General features: G+C 33.8%; 1 protein-coding gene across 2 annotated transcripts in view; it reads left to right on the forward strand.

Annotated features, from left to right (window-relative positions):
- Positions 1–19,100, forward strand: part of ZMYM4 (zinc finger, MYM-type 4) — a 195,148-nt gene that overhangs the window by 110,214 nt on the left and 65,834 nt on the right. Inside the window, exons 3-7 of one of the 2 annotated variants that reach the window (XM_006886432.1) lie at positions 4,751–5,275; positions 7,098–7,159; positions 7,509–7,679; positions 15,824–15,908; positions 16,166–16,421. In XM_006886432.1, coding sequence (XP_006886494.1) covers positions 4,751–5,275; positions 7,098–7,159; positions 7,509–7,679; positions 15,824–15,908; positions 16,166–16,421 — 1,099 coding nt within the window. The remainder of the gene's footprint in view (positions 1–4,750; positions 5,276–7,097; positions 7,160–7,508; positions 7,680–15,823; positions 15,909–16,165; positions 16,422–19,100) is intronic. The other variant, XM_006886433.1, reaches the window with a different exon arrangement.

Raw genomic sequence — 19,100 nt, forward strand, 5'->3', positions numbered from 1 at the left:
GCTGAAATACGTCAATTGGTATACCATCTATTCCTGGGGCCTTATTTTTTACTGTTTCCTTCAAAGCAGGTTGAACTTCTTCCTTCATCAGTATAGGCTCTTGCTCATATGTTATTTCATTAAATTCTTCTGTGTCTGCCAATTCCTTTTGATATAGTGACTCAGTATATTCTTTCCATCTTCTTTTAATATTTCCTGGATCATTTAATATTGTGCCTAAAGCATCCTTCAGTATAGCAACTTGAGATTTGAATTTGTTTTTCAGTTCCTTCAGCTTAAGAAATGCTGAGTGAGTTCGGCCCTTTTCATTTTCAGACTCCAGCTCCTTGCACATTTTATTGTAATATTTTGCTTTGTCATCCCATGCTGCCTTTTGGAATCTTCTGTTCAGTTCTTTAGTATCTTGAATTCTTCCCAGTGCTTTGTCTTCTCTGCGCTCCAGTGCAATCTTCAGAGTTTTTTCTGACATCCATTTTGGTCTTTTTTTTTTTTTCTCTTCTGTCTTTGAAATGACCGTTTGCTCTCTTCCAGGATGATACATTTGACATACTCCCACAACTCCTTTGGTCTTTTCTCATTAGTGTTCAAGGCCTCAAACCTGTTCCTGAGATGGTTCTGAAATTCAGGTGGGATGAACCCAAAGTCATATTTTGTTTCCTGTGGATTCGCTTTAATTTTCTCCAGCTTCAACTTGAATTTGCATATGAGTAGTTGGTGGTGTGTTCCACAATCAGCTCCTGGCCTAGTTTTCACAGCTGATATTGATCTTCTGCAGCGGTTTTTTTCCGCAGATGTAATCGATCTGATTCCTATGCATACTACCAGGTGAAATCCGTGTGTATAACGTGCCTTTGTTTCTTATAAAACGTATTTGCAATGAATAAGTAATTGATTGTGCAAAATTCAATCATTCTATCTCCAGCTTTGTTTCTGTCACCAAGTTCGTGTTTTCCAAGTACTAATTCTACTTCTCTGTTCCCAACTTTTGCATTCTAGTCACCCATTATTATCAATGCATCTTGATTGCATGTTCGATTGATCTCCAACTGTAAAAGTTGGTAGAAATCATCTATTTCTTCTTCTTTGGCTCTGGTTGTCGGTGCATATATCTGAATGATAGTGGTATTCACTGACTTCCTTGTAAGCAAATGGATATTATCCTGTTATTCACAGTGTTGTACTTCAAGACAGGTGTAGAAATTACTTTTTTAACTATGAAAGCAACTCCATTTTTCTCGCCTTTTCATCTCCGGAGTAATAAATCATATGATCATCCGACTCAAAATGCCCCATGCTGGTCCATCTCATCTCTTCAATGCCTAGTATGTCAATATTTATGCGTTCCATTTCTTTCTTAACAATATCTAATTTTCCTACATTCATGGTTCTCACATTCCATGTTCCAGTCACTAGTGTCTGCTTACAACTGTCCCTCTTCCTTTGTATTTCTATACTTGAAAGTTCTACCTCAGTTGCCTTCCTTCTCTGTTAGTCTACGTGTGTTCTAGTGTACATAGGGTTTGCATAGCCCTGCTATTTCAGAAGTGGATGGCCAATCCTTCTTCCTAGTCTGTCTTAATCTTAATGTTCAGATTTAGAGGAGTATCTGACAGACAAGCAATTTATAGAACAGTGAAAGATAAATCCCTCAATAGTCTGTCTTAATTTTCCTTTTTCTTTTTAAACTATCTTCAAAACGTGAGTGTTTGTAATATCAGTGTGATGTCTTATAGAACACCCTGCATTCTGGATTTATCTCATTGTTTCCTCTCCTTGTTGCTTTGTCAGCCATATTTTTTTATACATAGGGAATAAACTCATGGTAAGTGTTTTGTCAGGAATTCATAAGTGACAAGTATATGTCATGTTGTCCTGTGAAAAGACATAAATACTGTTCAGTCATGGCTATAATTGATCCTTTTTATGTGGAGGTTTGAGACTATTATAAATTCTGGTTTTTCCGTTTTCAAATTCACTGAATTAATGACTTTTACATCTTCTGTGTTTTTTATTTTAGAAAGTACAAAATGGTGATTTTATGATTCTAATATTTTATCTTCATTTATTCACAAGCGTTTTTCAGTTCTACAAAACGATCTTCCCTCTAGCGGCCTCTTTTGACATCAGTATGAAAGCAATTTCATTTTCCCTCATCTTTACTATTTTTCACAATTTCTACATGTTTATTTTTGCTTTTTGAGGAGGAATTCTCCTCTTTGTTTTGTCATTTATTCCTAGAACTTAGTACTGTGGTTATGAGTGGTTTCCTACTAGATAAGTACTGAATGAGTGAATATTAGTCAGGGGAGAGCTATTGAAATATTTCCAAAGGTGGTATACCATAAGATGGTTTCTGTCTTAAATAATTTCCATGTCTTTATGGAGGACAACAACTTTATGAAAGCTTTAAATTCAGCTCTTAGAACTTTTAATTCTAAATAACCCCATTCAGATAAATAAATAGGGGCAGTTTATTGGGTCAGGAAGTCCAGGGAAGAGTTGAAGAACTCCACAACAAGGATACATTTATGTTTTCGAAGCAAATAAAAATTAAAGTGCTAAAGCCATTAATACGGAGCTCTGGTTGCCTAGTGGCAAGAAGCTGTACTACAGTCCCAAAGGCCCTTGGTTCGAGGCCACCAACTGCTACACCGAAGAATGGGCAGTTTCCTCCTGTATGATTAACTGCCTCTGAAAACTCATCAGAGGGTCAGATATGTGTTGGTTCTGACTCTATGGTACAACAACAGTGTCATTAATATTTTTCATCTTTACTTTATTCTGTCTTTGTCAGTCCTAGTTTATCCAGTCTTTGAGCAATTAAATGTGAATATGTTGGAGTTTAAGAGGATGAGATAGCATCCTAGATATCTATTAATTGATCAAGTTGAAGATACTATAGTGGTCTAAGAAGAGATATAGAGTATGAGAATTAAAAGTTGAGTGTAGTAGATGGATTTGAGAGATAAGTAGTACAGCTGCCAGAATTTTGGGTAAATAGAATTGGAGGGATTCTATCTTGAACAGTTATTTGGTTGTTAATAATATTACTCAAGATAGAGCAATATTAAGAAGCATGTGTGTGATGTGGGAATATGATAAATTTTAATGTATAGATACTAAATTGAGGGTCCCTTTGGGTTCTAGACAAAAGAGAAAACTTTCAGTTAGCAGCAAGTCATAGCTAAATTGCCTGTTCTGAGTGTATGACATAGTGTATAGATACGGAATGTATAAATACAATTGCCTGGTCTGAGTGTATAAAATGAAAAGAAAACTGGAATCCTAGAGGGAAAATTGATATTAAAGACATGGAGAGAAGAAGAGTATGAAATAAAAGTGATAGTCTAATAAAGAAAGTAGAAAGAAATAATGTGTTAAAAAAAAAAAAGGACCAGAAGTGTTATTTAGAAGGTAGAACTAGGTGCCATAGAAGGATTAAAAACATCAGTTGGATTTGACTAGTTGGAGAAGATCATTATTTATTTTACTGAGAGCAGTTCCAGTGGGAACTTGGGAACCGAATTGTATCAAAGAATTAATGATTGGGAAGTGACAGGAGAAACAAACCAGTATTGTTTATTCCTAGAACTTTGACCATGAGGAAAGTAAAGGTAAAAAACAGTGATAGAAAGAATTGTAGGGCTGTGAGAGTTTCTGGAGGTTCCTTATTTGGAATTGAAATCATGTAACATGTACTTGTGTGCAATAAGCTTTTTCGATTTAAAATTCTTATTTATATACATTTTGTTTTTAACTTTAAAAATTTGCTTCTGTAAACATGAAGTCTTTATATAGTGAATATGAGGCTTTGAAAATCAGAGCTCTGGGTTCCATTCTCACCTCATTTGAATAATCATTGTAATCATTAGGAATTCTCAGTTTTATACTGACTGTCTTCTGTGTAAGACAGTGTATTAATAGACTCTTTAAATAGGGTCTAGACAGGGCTCTGGTAGCTTTGTCTGTAGGAGTTGATGTTAACCCACAGGTAGTGCCTCTCTGGAGGTTTGAGTCCACCGTCTTTTTCTCAGGAGGATTAAGAGCATTCTTCTCCTGTGTGATTTACAAGCTCTGAAAAACTTTTGGAGGGTCAACTGTTAGGAGCCTTGGAGAGTTTTGATGCATGGCTCTGAATTTGAGGTATGTAGTTGGTTGTTTGAGGGGTTTTTTAAACATATAATTACTGTTGCTGTGTATTGGCAAGTGGAACCAATTCAGAGTTAACCCTCCAGTGGGTTTTCAGAGGCAGTAAATCACACAGGAGATTACCCTTTTATCTGTTGTGGCAGCAGCTGTTGGAGTCAAACCAAGTTTCTGTATGTGTGTAGCACACATTTCCTTACCACTAAGCCCACAGAGCTCCTGCTATCACTAGGATTCTCTTTAATTTAACCTACAAGGTGAGTATCATACTGTTTCCTAGATAATTAGACTCTGAGCGTTTACATCTCAGGATCTCATAGATATTTAGGTGATCAGGCTGTAATATCCAGCACAAATATGTCTGATTTTCCTACTTCAAAATCAGATATCTTTATTCTTTACTCTGTATCACATTGCCTTAATTTAGAACTTAAAATAGTATCTCAAGTTTCTACACATGTATCAATGTGTTAAATTAATACTATGACAACATTGGTTGTATTCAGTTTGAAATTTTTTTTCTCTTTGTTATATACCAGCCAGACTTGTAAATGTGGTCAGGTGTAGCACTATTGTTTGTCTAAACAGTATTTTACTTTTTAAGGTGGTGGTATCATGGATACAGAAATGTCTGAAGATACAGACCGCAACTTAACTCCTACCATTGACAGCATGTCCTATGGAATGCCGAATCAAACAGGATCTGAAAATTCATTGCTGGATGAAGATGATTATTTTTTGAACTCTGGGGATCTTGCAGGAATTCCAGTCGTTGGTAGTGACAATGAGGATGAACAGGATTTTAGTTCAAAGGACAATCTTGTTTCTTCAATTCATACTGATGATAGCTTGGAAGTAGAGAGAAGAGTCTCACAACATGATTCAGACAATGAAAATGAAATACAAATTCAAAATAAAGTTAAAAAGGACTTTCCTAAACAATTTGATCAGGTTTCAGTTTTTAAATCCATACGGAAAGATTTTAGTCTAGTAAGAGAAAACAGCAAAGACGCATTTTCTGGAAAGGAGAAAAATAGAGACTTAACTTACCATGAACGTGAAAAACGGTTGGATAAACCCCATAAAGATTTGGATTCAAGGTTGAAAAGCAGTTTTTTTGATAAAGCAGGTAATAATTATTGGAGTAGAACCATAAAACAGAAAAAAGATACTAAATATAATACATCTTTTGTTATTTCTGACATTAAGTGACGTATGAACAGTTAAATTCATTGAAAACTTGTCATTTTTCTTTTATCCTTGTTCTTTTCAGACTGACTGAATATCACAGTAACTTTTGATAATGGTATAAATGATTGAAAAATAGCTCTAAGCCTCATTTCTCCCTCCCCTGGTTGCAATATTTTGATGTGAAGGCAAGATACTCGAATTACCTGTTCATTTTGAGTGAACATTGGAAGCTGAAGTTGGATTTAACTTCTTTGTGCTGTAAGCACTAATTCAAACTGCTGTCCCACCAATTAGTCCAAATTAAGAAGGGTTTTTAACTTTTTGTTAAAATTTCTGATTTCTGTTTTAAAAGTTTCTTGGAGCTCTTCTGAAACCTGTTTTTCCAGTATACTCCCTGTGTTTTAGCTTCATTTCCACATTTGAATACATCATATATTTTCTTTCTTCTCTACCTTAACTTTTCTTTGGTGTTCCATTTCCCTGCATGCCATTTTTTGTTTTTTACCTATACTGCAAATGTACTTCTCCTTCACCAAGGCTTCTTTTGTCACTCAAACTTCTTTTGTTAGTCATTTGTAACTTCTCCACATCAAGAATGAATTGTTTTCTTTATTTCCTCAACATTTTGCCTATGCTTCATTATTTGTAGTACTTCCTCATAACATTATAACTCACATTTATTTTGCCTTACCTTGTAGATTGAAATTTCTTGAGAGCCAGATTGTATCTTACTATTTTGTATTCTTGGGGCCTCACTTGGTTTAATTAAAATAGTAATCTTTCAATAAATGTAGATATGAAGTAAAAACATTATTTCCACTAGGAGATAAGTGAAAGAAATAATGAACCAGTATTATTAATAACAATTATATTAGATAACTCTTATGTACAAGCCCCTGCCAAGGTGTCCTTTAGGGAATATTAGAAATTAAGACTCTTTATCCTCATGGAACATGTACCTAGAAGACAAAGATAATTCTAATAGTAGACCTGCCAGTGATCAGTTAAACAGTAAAAGACTGATTGATTTATGTACGTATGTATGTATGTATGTATGTATTTATTTATTAACTAAAGACAGAGGTAAAAGTCTTCCCAAGACATTATCAGAAAATTTCTTTTAAGTGATTGAAACTATAAAGGGAGCTCTGGTAGTCTAGTTCATAGGGAGTTATGATACTAATGCAAAGTTTTCTTTCTGACTTATTGAATCCACCAGCTGCCCCAAGGGAGAGTGATGAACAGTTTTCCTCCCCTGCAGTTTATAGCTTTGAGTAGATTCTTTAACTGAACAGTAGTAAGTTTTGAGTGAGATAGAAACTGTGTTTTGGGAATTTTTAGAAGAGAGATAATTTTAAACTCACTGGTGGGGGAAGGTTTTATAAAGGATAAGTGAAGTTTGAATTGAACTGAGCCTGGAAGGCTACATAAGATTAAGACCGATAATACCGGCATTGGAATAGTATCAGAAGAAAGGTAGAACAAAGAGATTTTCAGAGACTAGTAAGTAACTTTCGATTTGAGCAAGGGAAAGGTGAGAGATATGGCTAAAATTTAGGTTGGGCCACATTGTGCAGAATCTTTGGTGAAACTACCTATCTGGTGTTTTGAAGGACCCACTTCATTCTATTGATAATCTTTATTGAAAAAGAGAAGTGTTTATCAGAAGATAGCTTTTTTTGGTCATTCTGTATAAGATTTATTATTGACACACATATGTTGTTGTTTTTTTGTTTGTTTGTTTTTTTTTCTTTCAATAGCTAATCAAGTTGAAGAAACATTACATACTCATTTACCACAAACTCCAGAAACAAACTTTAGGGTAAGTTTTCAGTGTGTATGGAGATTACCGTTACTGTGGCAACTGTCAAAATTTTGTTTATGTCAGTTTCTAAATTGTAACTATATGTGTTAGGTAAAGTGCTGATTTCTTTTGTTTGCTTTGTTATTTGGTTAAGGGCATCTTTGGAGACATTCTGAGCTTCACCTCTTAATGTCTTTATTTGTATTTCATATTCACGTGTAATTAGCACATTTGCTTTTAGGTTACAGGGACTCTATTGAGTGTCCGTAGTGCTCTTCATTTCCAGTGAGCTTTTCTTTGGGTGTTAAACCTGAAGAGGAGTATTTAAAAATATGAATATTTATTAATCCTTTATATTGTGTTTTAGGATTCCAGCTATCCATTTGCCAATAAAGAATCCATTGGTTCGGAACTGGGGAATTCCTTTGCATCAAATATTAGAATTAAAGAAGAACCTTTGGATGATGAGTATGACAAAGCAATGGCACCACAGCAGGGACTACTAGACAAAATTAAAGATGAACCTGACAATACTCAAGTAAACATTTCACCTTTTTTTTTTCCTTTTCTTTTTGTTCCATGCATTTAATTACTCATTCTAGAGGAAATTTTTGGCTAAGAAGTGAAGTAGTTTGTTGACAGAGTGAGTGGAGATTCTTCAGAAAGATTGATGCAGTTTGGGTTATCTTGTGAGAATAATGCAAAGGAATTAACAGTTAAAAGAAATTATTAAAGAGGAGTAATAAGGCTTGTAGTCCAACTTGTTTCTTAATGTGACTGTTCTAGGATTTTTTGTAATACTTTTGAGGGTAGGATTAGGAAAAGTGAGAGTATTCAAGGTTTGAGATTGATAGCAGATATTATTGACAGTTGTATAGTGGCTTAGGAAACTTTGTGGTGATTAGTTTTATATGTGGAGTAGTAATTTGCATTTTACTACTACAGGAGTAAAGAAGTTTAGAAGTTAATTTATTGGAGAGTCATTTGATTAGGCTAATGAATAGATTGCAAAATTGACTTTTATGGATTCACACACGAGTCCAAGTCTGAGGTGTTTGAGTAATAAGGGTAAGAGCAGATCTTATAACTGTGAAGTCAGTTAAATTATCCATACAGTTAATGATAGTGCAGTGATTGGAATGAAAAAAAGAAGTTCTTTCAAATGCTGTAATGATTTTTAAATGGGAGAAGGAGTCCAAAAGCTGAACAAAATATAGCAGCATTTATTTGAAGGTAGTCTTTGTTGGCATCAACAAAATAGATGGCATCAATTCAGAGGATGAGAAATAAAGATAATTTGAATTATCTTTAACATTGTGTCTGGAGAATGTATACCTTTGTCTGTTTTTCTGTTAAGCTACAGAGTTTAAAAATATAAAAATGTGGAAGAAAATTTTCCAGTCAGGTTTCTTTGAGCAGGGAGTCTCTACTTTGGCACTGTTGATAATTTTGGTCCGTAGAATTCTCTTGCATGGAGCTATACTTTTGTTTTTGGATGTGTAGCATCAGCTCTAATTTAAAATGCCAGTAGCATTTAAATGAAATAAACTGGCTCTTAACTCACGTAATGGAATTCTAATGACGTAGTGTGTTGTGCTGTTCACCAAAAGGATGTGCCTCTCTCTGTAGTGGTGGTTTGACTAGAGTCTTCTTAGGAGAAAGAAGTTCAGTTTCCTCCTGTAAAGATTTACAGTTTTGATAATCCGATAGAAAGTCACTGTGATTGACTTTATTGCAGGGAGTTGAGTTTGATTATCACATAACCCTTTCAAACACAACCTGTTCCTCTGTCCCTCCTGCTAAATGTTAAATCAACACTTAGCATGTATTTCCATTAACAGTACAACAAATGTCCTCAGATGTTGTGAAATACCCTCTGAGGGGCAGAAAATGCTGTAAAGAACCACCGTTTTGAAGTAAGTAGGTAGAAGAATAGTAATTACAGAACTATGATTTTTATGAGTCAGAATGATGCTCATATAAGCAACCTTTTTTGTTGCCCAGTTGAAAATAGTTGTATAATAGATGTATAAAATAGTTGTATATCGTCTATAGAAGATAAAGTTTTACTAATAGAATGAAATATCGTGAATAAAAAGGAGAGGAAAATATTCAAATATAAGGTAGATAGAAAGTATGTATGTAAGCAATAAATGGAGATGTTGAATAATTAAATTAGGGATACATAGATGCCATAACAACCAGGGAATGAATATTCATGTAGTAGTATATGTTTGAAGACTGTAGACTTGTCTGTATGTAGTAGATATCTTGGGACTCTTCTTTGCAGTTTACCTATGTAAAGTGTAGTAATGGGAAATTTTTTATAAGCAATTCTAATTGCAGGATCCCAAAGGCATCCTTCTATCTTTATACAGTACCCAGTGACACTTTTCCTTGGGACAAACAGGTGGTTAATAGTAAAGTTCACAAATAGTGTAATGGGGCATTGGGTTTTGTAAGGGGTTATTCTCTGATTTGAAAATAGTCAGAATTTCCAGTAGCTGGAGAATGACAAATAGGATATAACATCCAGGACACTGAAGCGTGTATATTCTTAACACTTATTCAGCGTGTTTCAAATTCTGATTAAGAAGTGTTAACCTGCTTATGGATAAATCTTCTCTAAAGAGTTGCTACCTAATCAGTTAGTTTCTGGAGAATTAAGAACATGAATAGAAAGTTTTAGAGCTTTTGACACTTGACTCTCCCATACTTGTCCCAGCATATGTCTGAGTAAGTTTAGATTTTTCCTTGCTTATTTCTCTCCATTGTCAGCCACACCATCCGTGAAGGGTCAGGCCTTTGATTATTTTTCTTAAATTTCCAGGTGTGCTCATTTTATAAGTTACAGATTCCTAGTTTGGTGTGTCTTTTTCTTTTGGTCTTTCACTCCTTGCTTCCACCTCTACCATCTTCCCTTTTGCTTCATTACCCTGTTTTCACTGTCTACTCCACTATTCCAAATGACCTTTTAAATTTATACTTTTAAAATTCATGTCCCATCAAAAGGAAAAGGAAGTTCTAGAATATTGTTTTCTCAATCTCTTCTTGTTGTTAGGTGTTATTGAGTCACTACAACTCATAGTGACTCTGAACACTAGATTCAAACTATGCCCTATCCTGCACCATCTTCACGATCTCTCATCATGCTCAAGCCCATTGTGATAGTCACTGTGCCAATCCATTTCATTGAGGGTCTCCTTCTCTTCCTTTGTCCCTTTACCTTTCCTAGTATGATGTCTCTGAGTTTTTATTCCTGTCTCCAAAACATATGCTTTGGTTTTTGACAGTCAGTACTCTTCTCCAGCACCACAATTCAAAGGTATTGATTCTTCCTCTGTCATCCTTATTCATTGTCCAACTTCCAGTTACATAGGAATCTATTAAAAATACCATAGGTGGGATCAGGAGCACCCTATTTTTTTACATTGACATCCTTGCTCTTTAGAACTTTGGAAAGGTTGTTGACAGTGGATTTCCCCAATGAAATAAATGTTTGGACATTTTGACAGCTGATACCATGAGTGTTGATTGTGGAGTTAAAGAAAGTGAAATCATTGACAACAGCAATCTTTCTTACGTCTGTGATCTACCTTTTGGCCCCATGGTGAGGATTTTTTCTTTTTTTATTTATTTTTAATTTTTTTATTATTTTTTTGAGTGTGTACCATCGAATTGGATCTGACTGGTACAGGAGGAGATTGCCCCTCCTTCTCCAGCAGAGCATCTGGTAGATTTGAACCGCATGCCTTTGGAATTGCAGCACACTTCTTGCCACTAGGCCACCAGAGCTCCCAAGATCATCTTTTTTTGAAATGAGAACAGATATGAATCTTTTCTAGTTGCTTGGCCAGGTAGCTGTCTTTCATTTGTTTTTGACAAAGACTGGTCAGCACATCTAAGGTTGCTTCTGTTTCCTGAAACACCTCAATTGGTATTTCATCGATTCCTTGAGCTTAATGTTTTACCAGAGGGAGCTCACTTGGGTTATGATAAGAAGTTGCACTGGCAACCTAAAGGCACACAGTTCTAATCTACCAGTTTTTCTGCAGGAGACAGATGGACATTTCTTCCTGTGCAATTTATAGCCTCTGAAAAACCCACTGAAGGGTCAGCTATGAGTCATTTCTGACTCGATAGTACACAACAACAGCAGTGTTTTGCTAATACCTTCAGTACAGCTTTGACTTTTTAGGATCTAGTTCTTGATTATATGATACTATCTGAAATGGTTGTGTGTCAACCAATTATTTGGAGTACAATGACCATGTATTCCTTCTATCTTCTTTTGATGATTCCACAAAATTCAAGATTTTGCCCATTGAATATTTCTGTGTTGCAACTCAAAGCTTGAATTTGTTTCTTTTAGCTTGACAAATGCTGAGCCAAATGAAAGAAGTGTTCTTGCCTTTTAGTTTTCTCACTCCAGCTCTTTGCACATTTTATTATACTACTTTACTTTGTCTTTTTGAGTTCTCCTTTGAAATCCGTTCTAACTATCTTCGCATTTTTACTCCTTGTTTTGACTTCATTGCACTCCATGGCAAGTTTTAGCATATATTCTAACATCCATTTTGGTCTTTTCTTTTTCCCCAGTCTGTCATGGTGTGGATGAACATCGTTGGTGTCATTCCGCAGCTTATCTGATATTTGGTTATTCGTTCAGTGCATCAAATCTATTCATAAAATGGTTTTAAAATTCAGGGTTGGTACATTCAAGATCATATTGTGGTTCTCATGGACTTGTTTTAATTTTCTGCAACTTCCCTTTGAATTGAATAGTTAATAGTCTACAGGCAGCCCCTGGCCTGATTTTGACTGTAGATACTGAGCTTTTCCAATGTGTCTTTCCACAAATGTTAAGTCAGTCTGATTTCTGTGTATGCTGTAGTCAGCATTTAAGTTTTTTTGAAAAAAATCTGTTAAATGAAATCATTGATTGTACAGAATTCTGTCATATTATCTCCTGCCTCATTTCTGTCACCAAGACTGTATTTTCCAACTACCAGCAGCCCTCCCTCTTTGTTTCTAGCTTTTGAATTCCAATTCCAGTTACTATTATTTTATTATTAACTTGACTTGTATAAAATACTGACAGAATTAATAATTATAGTCATTCTTTACTTTTAGCAATCAATTATTCAGAGATATTCTTATGGTTAAATAAGGTCAGAACTTTAGCTTATGGCTCCTTTTAAGACCTGCATTGGCTTTTCTCTTTTCTTTAACATACTTTTTTTTTGCTTTCTGCTAATTTCCTTATTCTCCATTTTTATGTAATTAGTTTTGGCAATAATTTCTTTACTTTTACATATAAATTACTAAAATGCTAAAATGGGTGTATCTGTTTAACTGCTTCTGCTCATTTGCTCTTGGTTTTTTCTTTCATAAAGATTCTCTGTATTTGTCACTCATCTTCCTAACTCTATTACTGGTATAACATCATTATTCATTTCTTAGATTAATCCTATTGCATGTTATTATAATTTCTGTAGTGCTTTTACCCTTACAGATGCTTTTACACGTACTTTATTGTTTGCTTTTTTTAACAACCATATATAAGATGGCTATAGTAGATATTAACCACATTTATAATTCAGTAAATAAAGGAGCTAAGGTTCATAGTAGTTACTCACTCAAGGTTATATGTCCAGGAAAGAGCCCATCTGGAACCATAATCATTGTTTTATTCTTTATCTTTCTGTAAACAAAAATTGCTTAAAAATGACTTAATTTAAAGGAAAAAATATTAAATTTAAACAACTTAAATGAGAGGTAGAGATTTTACTTTCTCTTTTCCCCCTTCATACAGCTTTTTAAAAACTGGATGTTCTGCAAATATTACAATAAAATAATTATTTCCTTTTGCTTATAATAGAAAGGAAGCTAATCTATTATCTCTTATTGAAATAAATGGATGAGGATTGGAAAGCAAATTATTTGTCATGGTACTTTTTATGACATTTGAGGAAGTACAATGCAGTAATTCAAATGATAAAGTTTATTTAGCCAGGTCATATTAATGTGGCTATAGAATTTAGGTTCTTTGTTTCTTAATACAGTCCCAGAATATAGATACAGATCTTCTGTGGTAAATAAAAGAAGAAAGGTGAAGATATTTTTTTTAAGATATTTTATTTTGACACCTGTGTTTGTCAGCTTCTGAAAGTTTTTGGATCATCAGTTGTATTTCCATTTATCAGAAAATTATTCATAATTTAATAGTAATGGATATGTATTTATCAAATGTTTATAAACTTATTAAGCATTGTGGAAGATGGGCATATAAATCAGAGATTCTTCCATACAGATTGGTGTTGTAAGAATACCAACAGTATTTAAGATGTGTATATATTTTACTCTGTTATGTAAGTAAGAGGTATTTGAATTTAAGGCATGTGCCAGAAGTTTGGAATAACTTTCTCAGAGAATGATAGAGAATTTATTGGAAACCGTTTATGTAGGCCATTATTATTTCTGTAGTTTCTGAGTTTTAAAATTTCTTCTTCTATTGAGGCTTGGTTTCATAAGACTGTGTAGCATAGTAGTAGGATGAATCAATATTAGAGTATCTTTTAATACATATATTTCATCAACAGGTTATGTAAGACCTATATAATCATTCTGTTAGATAGCAGAAGACATGTAATTCATTATGCATTTCTTGTAATAGATACTCTTGATCATGGTAAGGAAAGACTTCAGATCAACATATCATTGGATTTAAAATGCTAGAAACCTTTTATTTAAAAATTACTAAAAGAACACAGATTGTTGTTGTCACTTATTTTTTAACTTTTGTTGGATTTTGGGCCCGATACATGTTAAAGAAATTCGAAGAATTTAAAAAATGGAAAAGGGAGACAAAAATCATCATTTGCTGGTAAGGGTCTTTAATAGAGAATTAATAAAATTCATCCAAGTTTAGTGGAGTGTCTAGTTGAATTATATATGTATAAAAGACAGAACTATTTCTGTAAACCATTTGTTACCCAATTAGATAATATAATGGAAAAGGTACAGTATTCCTAACAGCAATTAAAAAGTTCTTAATGCTAGTTGTAAAGGTGAATGAAGAAAACATGCTTTTTAAAGTCTAAGAAATATTTTGAAGATGTCATTTATTCCTTTAATTTCGTTCTGATGAGAATAACAGTGGTTAACTTCTGAACACCTAACACATTTCACATATATAATATAAAGAAGTAGTGATAGAGATTGATTATGACAAACCCGATTCAGTAATTACACATCACATCATGGCATTCATCAGGGTAGTAAATGTAGAGAAGGAGTTCTGGTGACATAGTTCATAGTGGGTTGTACTTCTATCCAAAAGGCTGCTCATCTCCTGTGGTCTGAAACCATCAGTAGTTCCACTGGAGAATGATATACAGGATCTCTCGTTAAAGCATTGGAAACCCAGGGGTGGGTAGTTTTGAGTCAAAACCAACTAGGTATCAGTAAGTTGGGTTGAGAATAAATATAATTAAAAACTGGTATTTTTACTAATCAACTTGTGAACAACTTGTCATTATATATTAAGAACCTTTACTTTGTTACCCTTTTATTTAATAATACACTTTAAGGATCCTTTTCTTAGGGGTAAGGATGAGAGTGTGACTAAACATTCACAAAAGTTATTTACCATCGTCTTAATGTTTATGAACATTGCTAACATTGGTTTATAGTTATATAATCTCAGTGTTATGTAGGGCCATATTGAAACTGTATATATTGGTATTTCTCAGATTTTAGCAATGTATAGATACTCGACAAAAACAGGAATATGTATGAGATGCCTGAGGATCACAAGGCTAAGGGCTTTAGCCTGTTTCAGTGTGATAAGCAATGCTTTAAAAGTTAAATTTGCCACTTACGCTTTCTCAGTGAAGTAATTGTAAAAGCGAGCAGCCCCACTGAAAGCTTGCAGTACAATTGGCTTAAGTGGTGGTGGTTTGTGACTCACAGTAGGTTCATACACACCTAAAAATAGTTGAAATAAAAACATTCTTTTAGAATTTCCAGACTTTCTGTAATACATCTATTGACTTCAGGGGTTCTTAGAGAGTAACGTAAGACAAACAGTTCATTCTGTACCAGAAATTATTGAAAAATAGTATGTAGTTAAATGCCAGAGTTCAAGATTCAAATGGTCAAAAAGAATCCCTTTATGAGAATGATACATAACAATAATTATAACTATTTAAAGAAAGAAAACCTCTCAATAGAGATCGGGAAAGAGAATACCAAAATAATAAGTGGCTGTTTTGAAATGATGGAAATGTGATCTGGAATTAAAATTTCTACTTGTCTGAATTTTCTTTAGTGAGTATTACTTTTATAATGGGTAAAAATGTTGTACTAATATTAAAGAAGATTTTAAAAAAGTAATATTTAAGTATCTTGCCATAATAATATCTAAACAATGGTTAGTGAATTAGATAGCCTCTTTCATATGTTACTACTTGCTTTCATAGTCAATGTCAACTTAATTAACCTTATTGCAGATAGTTTGCTTGTAGTTTTGTATTGTGAAAATTGTTAATTTTAAAATAGTAAATATTCCACACCTTATATAATTATGGCAAAATGTTACAAATACCTGGATTTCTTTAGATACAGTGTATTTATATTTTCCTCTGCATTAATTTATCTATTTTCTTTGCTTTTTTAAAGGAGTATGGTCATGGCCAACAGCCGAAAACTCAAGAGAGGGAACTGAAAATTAGTGCTGTGTTTTCAGTTAGTGGCAGTCCTCTTGGTAAGAAATAGAAATGAATAAATGAATCATGTTTGTCTATTCTGACCATTATGAGTGAGACAAAATATCTTCTTGTATTAGGAAATAAGACAAGTCTCTCTTCCTATTAAGAATGCTTTTAATTTTGTATTGCATAATTAGTATTTAGTTTCAAAAGTAAGTTCTAGAAGAGAAAAAGTAGATGAATACTAAAAAAAAAGTAGATGAATACTTAAAATTCACAGTAAAAAGTAAATAATTATTATTTTTTTTTAAAGCTCCACAGTTGACTACTGGCTTTCAGCCTTCATTGGCATCATCTGGCGTGAATAAAATGCTTCCTTCAGTTCCAGCCACAACTGTTCGAGTTTCCTGTTCTGGTTGTAAAAAAATTCTCCAGAAGGGGCAAACTGCTTATCAAAGAAAAGGGTCTACTCAGCTTTTTTGCTCTACACTGTGTCTCACTGGATATACAGTTCCACCTGCACGCCCACCGCCACCTCCCACCAAGAAAACATGCTCAAGTTGCTCAAAGTATAGCAAAATTCTAAATTCTTTATTTCTTTCGTTTTGTCACATACTGTTGTTGTTTGTGTATTTTGTTTAATATTTTTGTTTGTGGGGTTTATTTTTTTGAGAAATGGTAATAAGTTGTTGCTGGTTTTTTAGTAACTAGGTACCCAATTTTCATTCAGCTTTAAATAAAAGATTTTTGAGATCAATCTTTCTATTCTTATAGTTGAATTTGCTTTATAAAACTTGAAATGACACTGTTTAGAAGTATTATACAATCAACCTTTAAAAAAAGTCTTTGGCCAATATTTAAACCCAGTAAATAAAGTTATATAAAGCACTATCAAGGTTTTAAAAAGTTATATTTCCTACCACCTAATATTTGGAAGCAGGAGTGACATCCACTTCCTAAACAATACATCTCCAAAACTATGAACCTTGATAAATGTCAATAATTATAGAAGACTTCAGGCCCTTTGTTCATAGGGTTGCTATGAGTCGTGTTCTACTCTAAGGCAATCAACAACCACCACCACCTAATTGGATGCCTGAGTGGCACAATGGTTAATGTACTGGGTTGCCAGCTGAAAGGATGGCAGTTTGAACCTACCAGTTACTCTGTGGGAGGAAGATGTATCAATTAGCTCTTTAAAAGTTGTAGTGTTAGAAACCCTGCTAAGGAGTTCTGTGCTCTCCTATAGGGTTACTCTGAATTGGAATTGGCTCAGGAACACTGGGTTAATTACCTAGCTAGAATTTATTTTACAACTTTCTTAACCATAAATGGCTTCAGAATCCATTTGAACTCTTTCAAAGGGGCTGTTGCAGTGTTTAGTGGGGGTAAAAAATATAAGATTTTACAATGTGTGTAAGGTCATCCTGATCTGTTTTTTAAAAACCCTAATTCTGGCTAATTTTTTGAAGATGATTGTTAGAAAATGGTTTTAATAAAGGAAAAGAATAGGGTTAGGATTAGCGTTAATACTCTTGTTCTAAAACATGTTGATCTCAATTGTAAGTCTGTGCAAGTCATAATTACTCCTTTCAAGTTTTAATGTTAATGTAATTTCTCAGATGAATAGTACCCCTTTTTCTGCTTAGAAAAGGAGAAAGATGCTCCCTCTTCTGATAACTAGTACAAGATACAGTTTAGATCAAAGAGTTATGAAGGATATTTGCATATGGTTAGACATTTTCCTGGAAGTTAATTTATGCACTGCCCTTTATATTTACTATCTTTAAAACAAATGAAAAGATATATTTTTATATATTTGAGAGAGTAAAATGACATTTTTAAATGTGCCAACTCATATAAAGTGGAAATTGGATTTTCTTTCTTTTGAAAACTATCTTCCTTGTATAACATTCCTGTTATTTAGAAAGAACTAACTTTTAATTTGGGCTTATCTTTTAGTTCATGACACATTCTTTTGAATAGCTTCCAGCAAAGCAAAGACTCTGCCACCAAGTTGATATTACTCATGGCAACTCTCTGTTAATCTATATATTATAGAGGGGGAAATAAGTCAGTAAATTTTTATGGGAAGATACTGTTAACATCTTGCTCGTGTGGAGCAGCTGATGTATTTGAACAGCTGAACTTTCTGCTAACATTTAATAATGTATTATACCTGCAGGGGTCTTAGAATCACTTCACTGATAGTGAATTTTCTTCTCTTGAGAGTCCGATTAATGCTCACATCAATCTGTGTGTTATTTAAAACACATTTCCGTTGCATCAGAACTGACTCATAGCAGACTGTCCAGTGGGTTTTTGAGGGGATAAGTCACAGGAGAAGAGATTGCTCATCTTTCTCCCACAGAGCTGCTGGTGGATTTGAACTGAAAGAGATGCAGCATTTGGATTAGCATTACAGTTTTCTGTGGCCTATGCCACCAGAATCTAACCATGTCCTTTAGAACCATATATATGGTTCTAAAGTTTATTATGATGTTTCATACTACATTATTTTAAAACTGAAATTTGACTGTAAAATAAGACTTTTGGTGTTAACAAGTTCTGTTGTGGAAAGACTTTTCCAAAGAGCCATTTTTTAAAAAAATACGCTTTTAGTACTCTTCCAAGACTGTTTTGAATGCTAGACTCTGGCACATTTTCCTTTTTTCCTCTTTCATTAGAACATGATTTCTCTGAGGGTAGGACCTTTACTGTTGTTCCCATTTTTCTATTTCCATTAAAAAGCTGTTCCTGACACAGATACTTAATAAATAGTTGGTGAATGAGAGAATGAATGACTACCTTAAAAGAGAACAAAAATTCTTATCATTTTTAATAGTGATAATTTATCTGACTTAAAAACCCAGCAGAAACTAGAGCTAATTTCAGCATTATTGTTGGCAAATAGAATTTAGCAGTAGATTTCTTTATATATTCTGTTTTAATTATTAAACATTCTTTTGCAAATTGAAGTATACATATCATCTCTAAGTCAGTTTTTTAAAATTTTTTAAAATAATTTTAATGAACATTTACACAGAATTTGGATTTCCATTCATTCATTGCTGCACTTCTCTCCCCGCCCAGCCCTCTCCCCCCGCCCCCCAGTTTGCTCCTCTCTTTCAAAAATAAAAGAAAGACTCCCTCCCTGGTACACAAATCCCCCCGCACCGCTCCCACTGCCCCAAGTACATTCCACTATGCAACCTTAATTGTGGACTCTTGTGATAACCATAATACCC

Source organism: Elephantulus edwardii, unplaced genomic scaffold (assembly GCF_000299155.1).
Source record: "Elephantulus edwardii isolate Elephantulus edwardi_28Jun2011 unplaced genomic scaffold, EleEdw1.0 scaffold00049, whole genome shotgun sequence".
NCBI lineage: Eukaryota > Metazoa > Chordata > Mammalia > Macroscelidea > Macroscelididae > Elephantulus > Elephantulus edwardii.